The sequence below is a fragment of the Carassius carassius genome, chromosome 36 (genome assembly GCF_963082965.1).
Source record: "Carassius carassius chromosome 36, fCarCar2.1, whole genome shotgun sequence".
Taxonomy (NCBI): domain Eukaryota; kingdom Metazoa; phylum Chordata; class Actinopteri; order Cypriniformes; family Cyprinidae; genus Carassius; species Carassius carassius.
This window is the reverse complement of record NC_081790.1, coordinates 28,509,618-28,524,894: the sequence shown is the minus strand read 5'-3', so window position 1 is coordinate 28,524,894 and position 15,277 is coordinate 28,509,618. Positions and strand designations below refer to the sequence as shown.

At 35.2% G+C, this 15,277-nt stretch overlaps 1 protein-coding gene across 2 annotated transcripts; it reads left to right on the top strand.

Moving 5' to 3' along the window:
- Positions 1–4,367: 4,367 nt before the first annotated feature.
- On the top strand, positions 4,368–12,105 carry LOC132117531 (voltage-dependent anion-selective channel protein 1-like). Of its 2 annotated transcripts, none has more exons than XM_059526878.1 (9): positions 4,368–4,495; positions 5,058–5,196; positions 6,193–6,242; positions 7,942–8,094; positions 8,183–8,235; positions 9,629–9,856; positions 10,863–11,013; positions 11,590–11,647; positions 11,884–12,105. In XM_059526878.1, exons 2-9 carry the CDS (start codon positions 5,130–5,132, stop codon positions 11,973–11,975), a joined length of 852 nt encoding a protein of 283 aa, XP_059382861.1. In that variant the 5' UTR covers positions 4,368–4,495; positions 5,058–5,129; the 3' UTR covers positions 11,976–12,105. The 2 variants fall into 2 exon arrangements, with proteins under 2 accessions (XP_059382861.1, XP_059382860.1); XM_059526877.1 differs by having other exon boundaries at positions 4,410–4,495; positions 5,127–5,196.
- The last annotated feature ends 3,172 nt before the right edge of the window (positions 12,106–15,277 follow it).

Below are 15,277 nucleotides of genomic sequence, written 5' to 3'. Positions count from 1 at the left end.
CCATATCTAACACTGACACATAACAGTGGATGCATGCTTTGACGTATGAAACCCATTCAACTGCATGGATTATAGATTTGATTCCATTTTAAGAAGTACAAAAACATCATTTCAGAACAGCTTATTATACACATACACACTTATTTGTTTTGTAATTGTTCACACATCACATGCATCTCATAAATTAATAGGAATGCATCACTGTAACTTTCTTTTTTGAAAGCTGAAGCTGAAGCTCAGTTTGAGGTCCAGTTATATTCGACATGCTGCCATCATCTGGACGCTTTTCACAATAACAGCATGCATACACTGTACACTTTGGATCGTATTTGTTTTTTTTTAGATTATTATTTTGGTACATGAGCTGGGCTTACTTAATAACAACTATTTGGGCAACTATAAATTCACACCAAAAGCGAAATTAGCACAACAAACATTTAAAGCCTTCCTGAAACTCTTGTGTCTGGATGTGTTGTGAATGATACAGACAGCTTCAGGAGTTCACACAAGAGAAGAAGAAACATACAGATACAGGCACGAGGGCAAATATTAGCAATTTTATTTAATTTTAAATTTAGATTAATTTTAAATTTATATATGCATAGGTCTAATAAATATATATACATATATATAAATTATATAGACTAGAAATAGGCACAAATTGTTATGAGAAGAGGTAAACTAATAAACAAGTCCTCCTGCATTGGAAAATCTTGTTTAAACATATAATTAATTTATTTACATATAATTCACATCAAATTCACATATAGTTCAATTTTCCATGTAACTGGATAAAAGAAAGAATATCTATTTTTTTCCATCTTATTACTGGGGATATGTTGAAATTTGCAGTATCCGACATTAATTCTCATATTAAAATACTGTATTCACAAATGTAAAGTTTTGAAAACAGCACCCCTTTAAAATTTCTTTTAAGGAGGTCATGAGAAATGATAAGAAATCTTTTGATCTGTTTAATAAGTGTGATTTTGTTTAATCCCCTATTGTTTATGGTTGCATGAATGTATTTTATTTTGTTGTATTTTAATATATTTATTTTGTATTGTGAATTGTTTCTCTGTTATAGTAGGCTATGATTAAAGGGCTAGTTCTGCAAATGGTGCAAATTTCCATCAAAATTACCCAGAACAATTGTACCAGAGACGTTTTTTCCCCAGGAACTATTTCCCCCCAGACCTGTTGCTTTCTTCGTTTCCACCTCGGTCTAAAGTACCGTGAAGATTAGCAAAATAGTCTGCTGTAATTTTCCTCACAGAATATTTACAATAAGATGAAATATAATATCAAATACTGCCTGCTTTCGTTTTCATTAAAACACATTAATATATATTATTAGTATGGAATGTAGTTCAGGGAAATGTGTATATGTACAGTCTACATTACAATTAAACAAAATATGATATCAATTCCCTCTTTTTATTTTCATTTTAACATATTAATAGATATATTAAATAAAGACAAAAAAAAAAAAAGATTACATATTAGATTTATCCAGAACAAATTACATGTTATGTTTAACCACTAAAGAGACGTTACATATCAGATGGTCTAGCCGAGTTGAGTGTGATCTCGGCGGATACATGATCACTGAACTCCCGCTGATCGCGTGGAGCTCACCGTCTCCGACATCAGCCAAACACATTTTTAAATAGGCGCTGTCTTTATAAATAAACCGCAGATTTTAGTTTTAAACAACTACATTCTCGCCTGAAATAATTTTAAAACTACATTTCATGACACAATAACAGTAATATTTTGAAAATGATCCGAATAAATTGTGGTTGAAATCACAGTGCTACATGAACTCAACCAATCAGCATGTTTAGCGCCTAAGTCCCGCCCCCAAAAAGTGTTTGTTTATTTATTTGTTGTTTATTAACTTTTTTATTTATTTTTTTTTTTTTTACATTTTTCCAACGAAAGTTAGCCTTCTTCAGTGAACAAGAACAAACAATCTGTCGTGAGGGATTTAGAATAATAACAAATAAAAACAAGATTAAAATTAAAATAAAATAAGAGTAAAATACAATAACAATTATATCAAGGACTAAATAATAATAATAATACATAGACAAATAATAATAAAAAATACACTTTTCGTTTTGACTCAAGTGGTAGGAAGGTTCATCTAAAGATTATATCAGATGATTCAAAACCTTATTTAAAATGTTTTTACTGCTTTTTAAAAGACTGTCTTAAGAAGTGATTCAGCAAAACTTTTTAATTAAGAGCAAGGTGCAATAAAATTTGGGTTAGAAGCTGTAACTTTACACTTATGAATATCAATAAGGTTATTAAAGGATGTAAAGATCAAACTGAAATCTCATTCCAAAATGGTAGTGTAAAGGGACTTTAAAGAACAAATGAAGCACTGATTCATTGTCAGATCCACAAAAAGAGCATTCGTGCTGATTCTGAATATCCATAAATTTAGATAAAAACAACTTGCAGGGGTAAAAAAAATGCATTTTAAGGTGGATTTCTTTAACTTTGTTTGATATCACAAACTTATTATGAACAGATCATATGTTACACAAATATAAAGAAGGATAAATCCGTTTCCATGAAGAAATTGCTTTAGGAGCAATACTACTTATAAAGAGTAATGTATTTCTGATATGAACATTATTGCTTTTTTTATTTAACAAGTCACTACCACCTATCATTAATCAAGGAATGTCTTCCTTTAAAAAAAAGAGTATTGTAAAATTATTAACAATTAAACTAACAATTAAAATTACAACTTAGCAAAAACTTTAAACCACCACAACGGTTAAATATAGAATAAGTTTGGAATGAAAAACCAGGGAGCCTTTCCTCCAAGCATGCATTTTTTTTAACCCAGTTGATTTTAAACACCTTGGGCGAGTTCAAGCTCAAACCGGTTCCGGTTTGAACGAAATGTTTCCTGTAAACAGTGTGCAATGGGGTTTGAGATCCGGTTTCTCTTGTTTGGTGGGTGTGTCAAAATGTCAACACAATAGTAAGAGCAAGTATATTGTTTGTATGTTTATTTACATTAAAGGCAAAGTCTGTCTAAATATAATTAAGTAATTGCACTGTCTTCTGGTCCATATCCTTTCCTTAGGAAGGTGTGCTAGACACTGATTAATGTAACATAAAAATACTATAGGCTACATATTTTATATATTTTGCTATTGTATTGTGGAGTGACACTTTTATAAACTTTTCTAGACTCCTCTGATTATATAATGGTAAATATTACAATAACATAGCACAACTACAGTGATCAGCAATAAAGATAAGCCTAATACTCACAATACAAATAAAGTCATCTGTAAGTTGCTTTGGATAAAAGCGTCTGCTAAATGAATAAATGTAATATATATATATATATATATATATATATATATATATATATATATATATATATATATATATATAGATCATAACACAGTCTCAGAGGTAAGAAGTGGATTATTCTTCACCTGAAATGTTTGCAAGGCAAATGGATCACCATAATTAGAAACCACAGATCCACAAATCTCTTCACTCGATTGGGATGTTCTCTTTTATTCTGGAGGGCATGAGCGTATTTTGCAGTATTAAACATGTATTTATACCGATTTCATCAGGCTCTGAAAATTCTTCGAAAAGAACACCAGGAATTCTCAGCTTTCATAGTTGCAACCCTTGTGTCATCAGAACAGAGTGTTGAACACAACACCGTTACCGTTTAAAAATTTTTTTGCACCATTTTGTCTGGGCTGAACGCAGCCCTGGGTGAGAGTTGTGAAATCAATAGCATTAAAGGATTGTTTTCCTTTTGATTTATTACCTTTGAAAAAGTGCTACCTCGCGAGCAGGGACACTTTTTTAAATGGATGAGCTTTTTATTAAGCTTCTAATGGACCGATGCAGTGCAACACCCGCTGAGTGACATCAAACAGCTTGAAAGATCAAAGACTGTTTTTTAAATAACTAAAGAAGAATAAAAGAAGAAAGTCATATACACCTAGGATGACTTCAGGGTGAGTAATTATTAATGGATTAATTTTCATTTTGGCTGAATAAAACCTTTAATATGAATGTCTCTGTCTGTGAGACCTTAAACTTGTGCTTATGTCAGCCTATATCGTTTTTGAAATGCGGGGGCAAAAATTAGAGCAAGCAAATTAAACCTTGTTTAATATATCCAGATGTAGTTTCATCTCGAGGTGATGATTAAATTATAACTACGATTTAAAAATAATGATACAAAAAAAACAAAACAACAACTAGATTTAGACGGAAACATCGATAAGAAAATGTATTCAAATTAATGTTAATCAAAAAGAAAGAAATCCAGATAGAGTTTGATCTCGATGTGTGGAATCTGCTGGGGTGATGCTCAAGATTATTCTGCAGAGGCGTGGCGTCGTTTGCGCACGTGACGCTCATGCGTGAATCTGGCGTCGTCCTCTGCCGCACGTCTCTCTCTCCTGCCCTGCGCTGTCCTCACGACTTTACACAGGTGCGTACAAAAGTGAGACATTTATTCTGAATTACACTTCGAAGTACCGAGGCCTCGCGCTTTCATCGCGGGAGATTCTGTAGTGATCTGTAGAGAGTGCGCTGGAGATGCAGCACATCAATGCGTGAATGTTAAATGCCCTTGCCGCGTCTGTGAATGTGCATCGAGTGTCTGCTAGCCTCATCAAACGTGCAAGTGCTGTTTAAACGTACGACGCTGTCATCAGCTGATCGAAACGAAATATTGCAACATTGCATGAGTTTTAAAGATGGTTCTGTGCTCGATCTGCTCTGATGGTGGCCTAAACCTGCGCCATCGGGCTCTGTGCAGTGATCCTCATCTCATGCATGCATTCACGCCTGGATCAGCATATGCATTGAGTTTTACTCACACATCTTGTTTCTCGGAGAAATGTTCGCGTGCATAATGTGGATGTCTACATGCACGGTCTGTCTGAAGACTTGAGAGCAGGGGGAATGTCATTTGACCTTCTTACATGATGGAAACGCAGTAGTATGTTCCTCATTAAAGTCAGTGATTTTTATATGATGTTGTTGATTAGGGTTTGCTGGCTGGAGTCCATCTGTTCGTGAGCGTGACCTCTGGCTGACCTTCTTCACCTCTGTTTCAGACAATGGCTGTTCCTCCAACATATGTAGACCTGGGCAAGTCTGCCCGCGACATCTTCACCAAAGGATATGGTATAAATTCATCTGGGTCTACATTAGAGCTGAATACACACACAAGCCTATACATGCAAATAAATAAATATTAAAAAAGAACAATGCATATATATATATATATATATGTATGTGTGTGTGTGTTTATCACAGAGACATTAATATGTAGAGGACGTCAAGTTAAACCTTTAACCATCAAATCAATAACAAGCCCTCATATTGTTTTATTCATTTCATTTTGTTAGATGTATTGATATTTTCAATCAGAATGATTGACATTTGTGATTTGTTCACTTTGCTGCTGGCGTATGTATCAAGCATTTCAGGAGCCAATCATCAGAGGCCTAAACGTCATGTGATCAGTCAGTCATTATTGAATAGCCCGCCCACTTCATCAGCAGCTTCTGTTTCAGAATTATACCATTCATCCAATAAAGACAGCCTTAAGACATGATCCAAGCCAATCACAATGTTACAAACATTGATTTAAATTGGACAACACTACAATCCCATAATCAAAATGAACTCAATAGAGAAATATAAAACTATTTATTCTAAATATAACGATTATGCACAGTATATAGGAACATGATATTTTACATCTACTGCAAATTATGGATTTAGATAGGTTTGACAGTACAGGGAGACTTGATTTCAACTTTCATCAGTGTTTTATGGCAGTGGGCGGAGCTAAAGAGTTCTTTTTGTGTCATTTCGCTTCTCTGATTGGTAGAGAGTTTTTGGTAGCATCATGGGTAATGTTATTGCTGTTGTTGTTTTTTCTTTTTTCAGAAATTCCACTGATTATTTAAAAAAAAAAAAAGTTGAAATACTCAAGGTTGCCTTTTTTTGTTTTATTATTGATTTTATTTTTTTAAGGAGCCCGGCTGTTGTACTCTATTCAGCAGTCATAGAATAACTCAAGACTATTTCACACTGTAATAAAACTGATGGGCTTCTGCCATGAAATGCAAATGCAATGTTTTGTGTGTTGGTGATGTTTGTCTGTTATTGCAGGTTTTGGTCTTATCAAGTTGGACTTGAAAACGAGGTCAGAGAATGGATTGGTAAGTATCCAGTGGATTTCATTCATGAACGCAATCAAAAATGCTATCTTTTTTGCCAAACTTGACAAAATATTGACGTGATTTCTGTCCGGATGTGAACATTTCACTCGCTGCTGATGTGACGATATGAAAAGCCAGAATGTTTAATGTTTGCTTTTTTTGTCTACAGTTTAATGTAAACTTTTGTGTATAAAATACCTGATTTTATGAATCAAATTGATTTGTTTAGATTCTTAAGGAAATTAAAATATCTCCGCTAAAGCTGTAAACTATACAGAGAAGCATTACTGTAATATTAAAGATTAAAATTAACAATAGAGCCACAATTTGAGTAATCCGCACACAAAAAGTTATAGGCAAATATAAGTCGGGTTGTGTATTTAATATAATTGTTTCTAATCCAATTTGTTTTTTTAAATATAAAAGATTTAAACAGTGGCAGTTATAACTTAAGTGTACGTGTAAGCACGAACATATAAAAAATATTAATGACAGGTTAATTAAAAATAACATTCATATGTAATATAGTGTTGTTTTAGTATTTTTGTCATCCTTTAATATTTTTAATTAGTGTTTCAGTTTTAGTACATCACGTAAAACATACTAAAGTAAAAATGAGAAATGTTGCTTTGACAGCCATCTCAAATTAAACATTTTAATGTTTGTTTTATTTTTGTTAACTGTAATAACCCTGGGATACACATTTAGCAAAATGCATCTTTCTAGAGCTCTTATTTTCATGAAAACTGGCAGAATTTGAAATCTTTGTTTCATATTTGACTAAACCCAAAGCTCAATGTGATTATGGGATGACAAGTGCTACAAATAATGCTCGTGAAGTTCTCTTCATCAACAGAAAACAGCACAGAGCAGGAATCCAGAACATGAATACTGATTAACTGATGATGGCAGAGAAAATAACCCAAAACTACATCATATGCCTCAAAGGCAGATATTGACCAGCACACGGACATGGTGGAAGTGCTCCATGTTTTTTCATACATGTTTGCACTAATTGACCCATGGATGTTTATTTTGGGCAAAGTGTGTGTGTGTGTGTGTGTGTGCGCGCATGTGTGGGTCAGTGCTGGATGTCCTCGCCTGAGTCAGCAAACTTTTAACATTACAATTCATTTTATATAGTTTTGGAGTACTCAAATTCTGTACATTTGGTATTTAACAAAATATAACAATGTTATGGGCATTTTAATAGATGTGTATTTTCAAATAGCAGATGTTTAGTTCTGCAAGTATCCAGTTTTTAATAATAAGCTTCAAGATGATGAATTTAGAAATACTAAAAGCAATAAGCCCCAAGAAGCCATGGTGTTATAAATTTACTGTAAACCACGGCTTCACGGGGATTACTGCTTTTATAAAATGCTTATTCTATACACATAGTACCGCTTCAGAAAATAAAACAACATATAAAGTGTACTGATATTAATAAAAACCGTATTCTTCCACCAAACAATGTAGCTCCCCAGAAACAGCTGTGGTTGCAACAAAGTGGTTGCCGAGCAACACACAAACGTAAACAAAGTTGTGTGTTTGAAGAGTTACGCTTCGAACGTGCCTCAGCCAATCAGAATCAAGGACCGGAACTCTCGGTTTTGTAATTCACATTTGAATAATTGGAAAATTCTAAAATTGTAGATTCTAACTGCAGTGTGACGGATCTGTTCTCGTGCTGCTGTAGGAGTTCAAGAGCTCCGGCTCGGCCAACACTGAGACCAGCAAGGTAGCAGGAACACTGGAGACCAAGTACAAGTGGGCAGAACACGGCCTGACCTTTACTGAGAAGTGGAACACGGACAACACTCTGGGCACGGAGATCACTCTGGAGGACCAGGTACAGGCCCCCGAACGCTGAGCTACACTGAATCGGACATGAATAAGATTCTTGTGATTTAACACGAATGCTGCTTTCTTCTCCTCAGCTGGCTAAAGGGCTGAAGTTGACGTTTGATTCCTCCTTCTCTCCGAACACTGGGTACGTGATGTCTTTAGTGTGTCTGTGCTCCAGTATACTCCATGCCACTAGATTGGCATTTCCAGTGAAGATGCAATATATAAAGGGAGGGATGTTTGTGGTTGCAAGTCTCAATTAGAATGGCACAATTTGTATAATTGCAATTTAATATTTTTTTTTTTATGATATGCTTTAGGATTTACAGCATCAAAAGTAACAACAATAATAACAATCATTATTTATTTTTTATAAAAAAATATAAAACTACAAAAAAATAAATATCTCGTTATTGACAACTGCAATATTATTTTAAATATGTATTTTATTCTCCTGATAAAAATGGTAATTGTTTTTTTTTTTTAATGCCATTTAAAATATTTGTAGGGATTTAAAATTTGGCCAATATTTTGTGGTTTGCTTTAGGATTATAATATGAAGATGATGATGATGATGATTCTGATAATGAATATTGTTGTAATTATTATTTATTTAGTAAAATGACAAAAAAAAGAGAGAAATATTACTTGGTAGTATGTGTGTTATTATTACAAAAAATATATAAGAATTGCTAAAAACTAAATTTTTATATTGTAAAATTTCACTGTAAAAAATACAGTTATTTAATAGTAAAGATGGCATGATTTCGTAAAATGACTAAAATCTTAGTATTGTCTTTTTATAGCTAAACCTCCAAACACTATTTTTCCAGTAAACTGCCCGGAGGCCTATCTTTCATTGATAAGCACCTCTCATTAGAAGTTTGTGAAGAAGGTTGGTGCATGTTTAGTCTCCAAATGCATGTTAAAGCAGATGCAGATGGAGTGTGGATCATTTACATTTAACTGAGACGCTGAAAACACCTTGAGCTGCTGATGTGTAACTAAAAACAGTGCTGTGCTTCACTCCGAAATACACATGTGAATGATTTGATAATCGCACTAAGCCACATCGCGTTTGCTGTTTTGTTCTGATTAGTCGTGCAGCTCAAGTTAAACGAGTGCTGTATTAACACTCTCATCAGCTGATAAGAATTTCATTCAGTGTTGTGGCTTTTCCATTGCACATGGAGTCTGAAATTTCTGCACGTTGAAAGAGAAAAATACGACCTCATGTTGTATAAATCACGTTTACACACTGCCTCCGAAACTTGCATCCTATATATCTCAGGATCGAATGGACTCTATATTTCTTTACTTTTTCTCTTTTAAAGAAGCAAGTCCTCACTACTTGAAGACACCAGTTAGTACTGAATTTTTTTCCAACGGATTGATTAAAACACATTGGACTAAGTGTGCAAAGATTCTGTGCATGATGAATTTCAAGGGTGATGAATACGAAAAAATGCATACGGGCTCCGTGTGCACTGATGTAAACTCAGTTTAGTTTCGCTGGCTTCTCTCCTGACTTCCCATAGCAAGAAGAGCGGGAAGATCAAGAGCAGCTTCCAGCATGAGCACATCAACCTGGGCTGTGACGTGGACTACGACATCAATGGCACCGCGGTGCACGGAGCCGTGGTCGTGGGCTTCGAGGGCTGGCTGGCCGGATACCAGACCACTTTCGAGGCTGGGAGGAACCGGGTCACTCAGAGCAACTTCGCTGTGGGCTACAAGTCCGACGAGTTCCAGCTCCACACAAACGTGTATGTACCACACGCAGTATCATTAGACACACGGTAGCTACTGTCTCCAGCAGTCGCAAGGTTAGAAAGGTGGGTTATTTATATAAGCGTTTATTCCCTGCCGATTGGATTTGAGAAGGGCTTTGCTGCAGGAAGCGGCCCGCTGGTGTCTGGAACTTGTTTATATATATATTTCTTAATCAAATTAAAGCAATATTCAACAGATTTGTCTTTTAGCAAAATAGTTAATTGCAGTTTTATATTCTTACGCTAAAAACAGTTGATATTGGTGTTGGTAGAAATGGCAAGACAGACATTGAATTAGTGTTTACTTACTGTGTATAAAATTACCTGACCCTAACATAAAGATTTTTAAACTGCATGCATGGTTTATGTGGGTCTTCAAGTAATAATTAACTCTTCCTCAAATTAAGGCCTTAAAAGGATCTCAAGATGGAACAGAGTTTTAAATTCTTTGCATTAAATGTTGCATGCACTACAAAAAATGAGTCTTTCTCATTGGTTGTCCTTTACAGTCTGAATTTCTGCATGTTGAGTATTAGAATTTAATTTAGCATTTTGAATTTTTAGTGAGAATTTTGCATTTGCAACTCTATAATTTTAGAGTTTTGAGTGTTAGAATTTAGTATTTAAGAATTTTGGAATTTTGCCTTTTGAGTTTTAGAATATGGAATTTTTGTGTTCCAAATTTCTTCATCTTGAAAACTTGAAGCCTATTGTTAAAAACTAGATAATTGAAATCTGCTATTTGAAACTACATATCTAAAAGATTGCCATAAAACATCCTACTTTTATTTGAGATACAAACTTAAGATATGAGGTCTTGTTTTCTGGGACTCGTGGAAACTTGATTGAAATGGAAATATCCCTAGGAATCGAAGTATAGTCAGTGTTTTGCTGTTATGTGATTTAGTAATTCATTGTTCAAAACTAATGGTCACCCAGATAAACTTCTGTGTAGTTTATGCATTTCAGATCATTTTACTGATGTGTTTTCAAATCACAGGAATGATGGAACAGAATTTGGTGGCTCCATTTACCAAAAAGTGAACGATAAGCTGGAGACTGCAGTCAATCTGGCATGGACCGCTGGTAACAGCAACACCCACTTTGGCATCGCGGCCAAGTATCAGATCGATGCCGATGCTTCCTTCTCGGTATGTTTAAAGTTAGCATTGCCACTTTTCAACATTTTTCACTGCTCAAGGCAGTCATTTTTCTGGTGTAATGATGACCGGTGGCACCAAACGGTATATTTGTACAAATGAAATTAACAACAGTGTTGACGAATGTCAAGCTTTCACAGTGTAATGTAGCCTAGCAGAATGCAATCGGAATTGAACCCAAAATTGATGTGAGAATAAAAAAAAAGCCCTATGGAAGCAGTAACACTTATTATGAAACCACTATTTATTATACATAATAAGGGTATTTTTAATGCATGCATACTGCCCAATAACGTATTGTATAATCTGATAAATAATCATAGCAACAGTTACAGCGTAACATTATAATACGTACCTATTTGTGGATTTAACTTGATGATGCACAATAATATAATGCATTGTAACACCAGATAAAGCCTGCCTTTATAATACATCATAAAGGTTATTCTTCATGCATTATAATGCACACTAATAAAAACTTGTAATGTGTTGTCATCTCATGAATAATCATAACAGCAGTAATGCATGTAATCAGCTGAATTCGAGTGCCGTTTTGTTTGTCTTCAGGTCAAAGTGAACAATTCTAGCCTTGTCGGCCTGGGATATACCCAGACCTTGAAGCCTGGTGAGTATGTGTAAAAACATGCATTTTAAATGGCAATAATATTTCTCAATAAAACGGTTCTTTCTGTATTTTTGATAAAAAAAAATTCAGCATTGATGAGCAGAAGAAACTCCTTTCAGAAACATTAAGTCTTACTGATGCCAAGCTTCTGAAGAGTGGTGTATTTGAAATTTTCAATGAGCTCTTTTGGACGTGATCGTTCCTTATCTAACTTTTTCCCCCTTCCCTTGGTTCAGGTATTAAGCTGACCCTCTCTGCTCTTCTGGATGGGAGGAACATTAACACAGGTGGCCACAAACTGGGGTTGGGTCTGGAGTTCGAGGCATAGGAAGCTGAGGATTGCAATAATCCTGACTTAAATTTTTTTTTTTTTTTTCTCACATACCTTGTTTCTCTTAGATGCACTGGCCAAGGAAGCGCACTATTGTATACTCGGGTCAAATAATGCATTAGTGATGCTCACTACTTCAGAGAGAGCAACAGTTGTGTATTTATTAGGTCACGCAGAATGAAAGAAGAGCATTTGAAAAGTTATAAATGGCTTGATTATAATGCACATGGCTTCATTTTCACTACACTCAATATTATTTATTACAGTGTTGATCATGCCAGAATATTTAATTTTTGGGAAGGCGTTGGGTAGAAACAGAGACCTTTACATCTAACAACACTAATATTAGTCCACAACATTCCTGATCTGTGGTTTTCACCCCACCAAAGCTTGAAGCGAAGGACCCGTATGTATAAGATAACACTTGCAGCCCACCATGTCTTTAGTGGTAGACCCCAGACTTTTGGGTGCGTTTCATATTTTTTTGTCTTGTCTATGTGAGTGAGACCACATGTGTATCTTGCCTGTCATTGTTTTCTTTTATGGCAAAACTTTTTCAGCTTTCCCTGAACTAAACGAGATTGGAAACAAGCTTTTGACAAATTGGGGAGAGCAGAAAAGATCTCCACTGGTGGATGTAGTCTTTCGTTTTTAAGTGTAGGATTAGAATACTGTGGATTTAGCAGTATGGGTACTTTCAGTTGAATAAAACATTTCAACCTGGACCACTTTTCTCGACTGTGCAGTTTGGTTTCTTTCTCCGAAAATCTCTTTTTGCATATAATAACTACTTTTTTTAATTTGTTTATATGCAAACTTAAATATGCAACTTTTTAAAAGGTTGAAGTGCATACAAAGACTTTTGCATTGTGCCATTGTCTATTTATTTTTTGTTAATTGCAAGATGCATATAGTCACATGTATACATTCTAATCTACAGCATCTCATACTTCAGTTTCATCCATTGCACCAAAAAATTAACAGCAGTGCTTTACAACTATAAGACAGGAAGAGCTAAATAAACTTATCTCTGCATCTAAACCAACAACATGTTTATAAGATCCTTTACACACTAAATTACTGAAAGCGTTGTTACCTGTAGAACCGCTTCTCAATATTATCTCATCGTTATCTTTAGGTCACATCCCAAAATCATTCAGGCTGGCGGTTATTAAGCCTCTTATTAAGAAACCACAACTAGATCCTAGTGAACTGGAAAAATTAAAGGCCTATTTCAAATCTTCCATTTATGTCTAAAATTTTAGAAAAAGTTTGTCTGCTCAATTGTGCTCCTCCCTGCAAAAAATGATCTGTATGAAGGTTTCAGGCCCCACCATAGCAGAGAAACTGCACTTGTTAAAATTTCAAATGAGTTGCTTCTTGCGTCAGATCAAGGCTGCATCTCATTGCTAGTTTTACTTGTTCTTAGTGCTGCGTTCGACACCATAGATCATGACATACTCGTAGATTGATTACAAAACTATACAGGTATTCAAGGGCAGGCTCTAAGATGGTTGAGGTCCTACCTTTCCGGTTGTTATCACTTTATTTGAACAGGAAGTCATCTTAATTATCACCAGTAAAATATGTAGTGCCACAAGGATCTGTCCTAGGTCCTCTGCTATTTTCAATATACCTGTTGTCCATTGGTAATATTAAAAAATACAGGATTAGTTTCCACTGTTATGCTGATGATACTCCGCTATATAGCTCAATGAGACCAGATGAAACTTCTAAATTATCTAAGCTAACAGAGTGTGTTAAAAATGTAAACGATTGGATGACCAATAATTTTAAAAAGACAGAGATATTACTTATTGGACCATGTTTTCTATTGGTTCATTTCTCTTGGTTCATGTCAAATTAATTTTGATAAATAAGTCGCACCTGACTATAAGTCGCAGGACCAGCCAAACTATGAAAAAAAAAAGTGCGACTTGTAGTCCGGAAAATACGGTATACTGCATATATGCATATATATGCCACATATAGGCAAAATCGAGGTGCATATATGTGCATATACTGGAAATATAGGTCTCCTGTATTGCTTCTTCATATCCACATATAAGCCCTATACAAACAAGATATGTCTTCTATATAGTTAATGGCAGGATCTGGTCATTTTGTAGCTCATATCCCATTTTTGACTGTCATACATGATGCCTAGCTCATATTTTCTATTATCAAGGCAAAAACTAAGAATTAACGAAAAAAATTATGCAAGAACTTATGTGCGAACATGTGAAATTGGTATCACATGTAATTGGCATGTTATGGAATTTAACTATGGCAATATATTAACATGATATACAGAGCCGGACAGTAACAGAGTACATTTACTTGAATACAGTACTTAAGTACAATTTTGAGGGATCTGTACTTTACTCGAGTATCATTTTTGGGGAGTACTCGTGACTTTACTCAAATACATTTGAGAGGCAAAGGCAAATTGATCTCTTTACTTCGCTACATTTCTATCCATAACCGTAAGTACCCGTTAATTCTTCGGCCCCGTCCACACGGAAACGGACCCCCGATCTTTTTTTCCCTCGTCTCAAGAATATCCGCGTCCACACAAGCGTGTACGTCTGCAGACTGCAAGACGGGGGCGTAACTTGAAGTAGGAGGCGTAACTTGAAGTTGTCCAAATCACAGAGAACCACGCGAGATCTCAAAACGATAAGTTGTAGGCTTTTCGATCGAGGGAACCCATGCGCCGCTAACTTCCGGGTTGGCCTACAAACTGACGTCATAACTTCGGCACTCTATATGGCGGCTTTAATTAGGGCACAGAGTAGAATATTGATTACGTTTTAAGGGAGGAAGGGGTTTTAGGCAGGATTTGATGCATGATGTGTGTGTATATATTAATGTTAGGGGACAATGTGAGAGATGTGTGCGTTTTAGTAGGAAAACGTATTATCTGACCCACACTCCGGAACAGAAGAGGGCGGTATTGCACCAATAAACTGGACACCAACCGCCGTTAATCTGGAAAGAAGACTAATATGAGAGTTTGCTGTGAGAGACAACGGTGAGAATATTTTTCCCCCCCCCGAAATACAGTGGTATTGTTTTTGGAGTTAATTATTTATTAAAACTAAGGCGTAAAGTAAGCAACATATAAGCAAAAGGTTTAAAGACGCTATCCCCAGGTTTCACAGGCTTAATCTAAACCCTGTCTGTGACCTAGTACATAATATAGCATTTTTGTGATTTTGCTGTAAACATGTTTTATAATTCATAACTAACAGGGGAGCTCCATTAAGTACACGATTCAATAGTGGATTTACATAAAC

What these genes read in the sequence shown, in the direction of transcription:
- LOC132117531 (XM_059526877.1), top strand. Translation starts at nt 4,421, where the DNA reads ATGCGTGAATCTGGCGTCGTCCTCTGCCGCACGTCTCTCTCTCCTGCC. An exon ending in CGAGGTCAGAGAATGGATTG is followed by an intron (nt 6,243 to 7,941) that starts GTAAGTATCCAG and finishes GTGCTGCTGTAG; the next exon opens with GAGTTCAAGAGCTCCGGCTC. An exon ending in AGATCACTCTGGAGGACCAG is followed by an intron (nt 8,095 to 8,182) that starts GTACAGGCCCCC and finishes TCTTCTCCTCAG; the next exon opens with CTGGCTAAAGGGCTGAAGTT.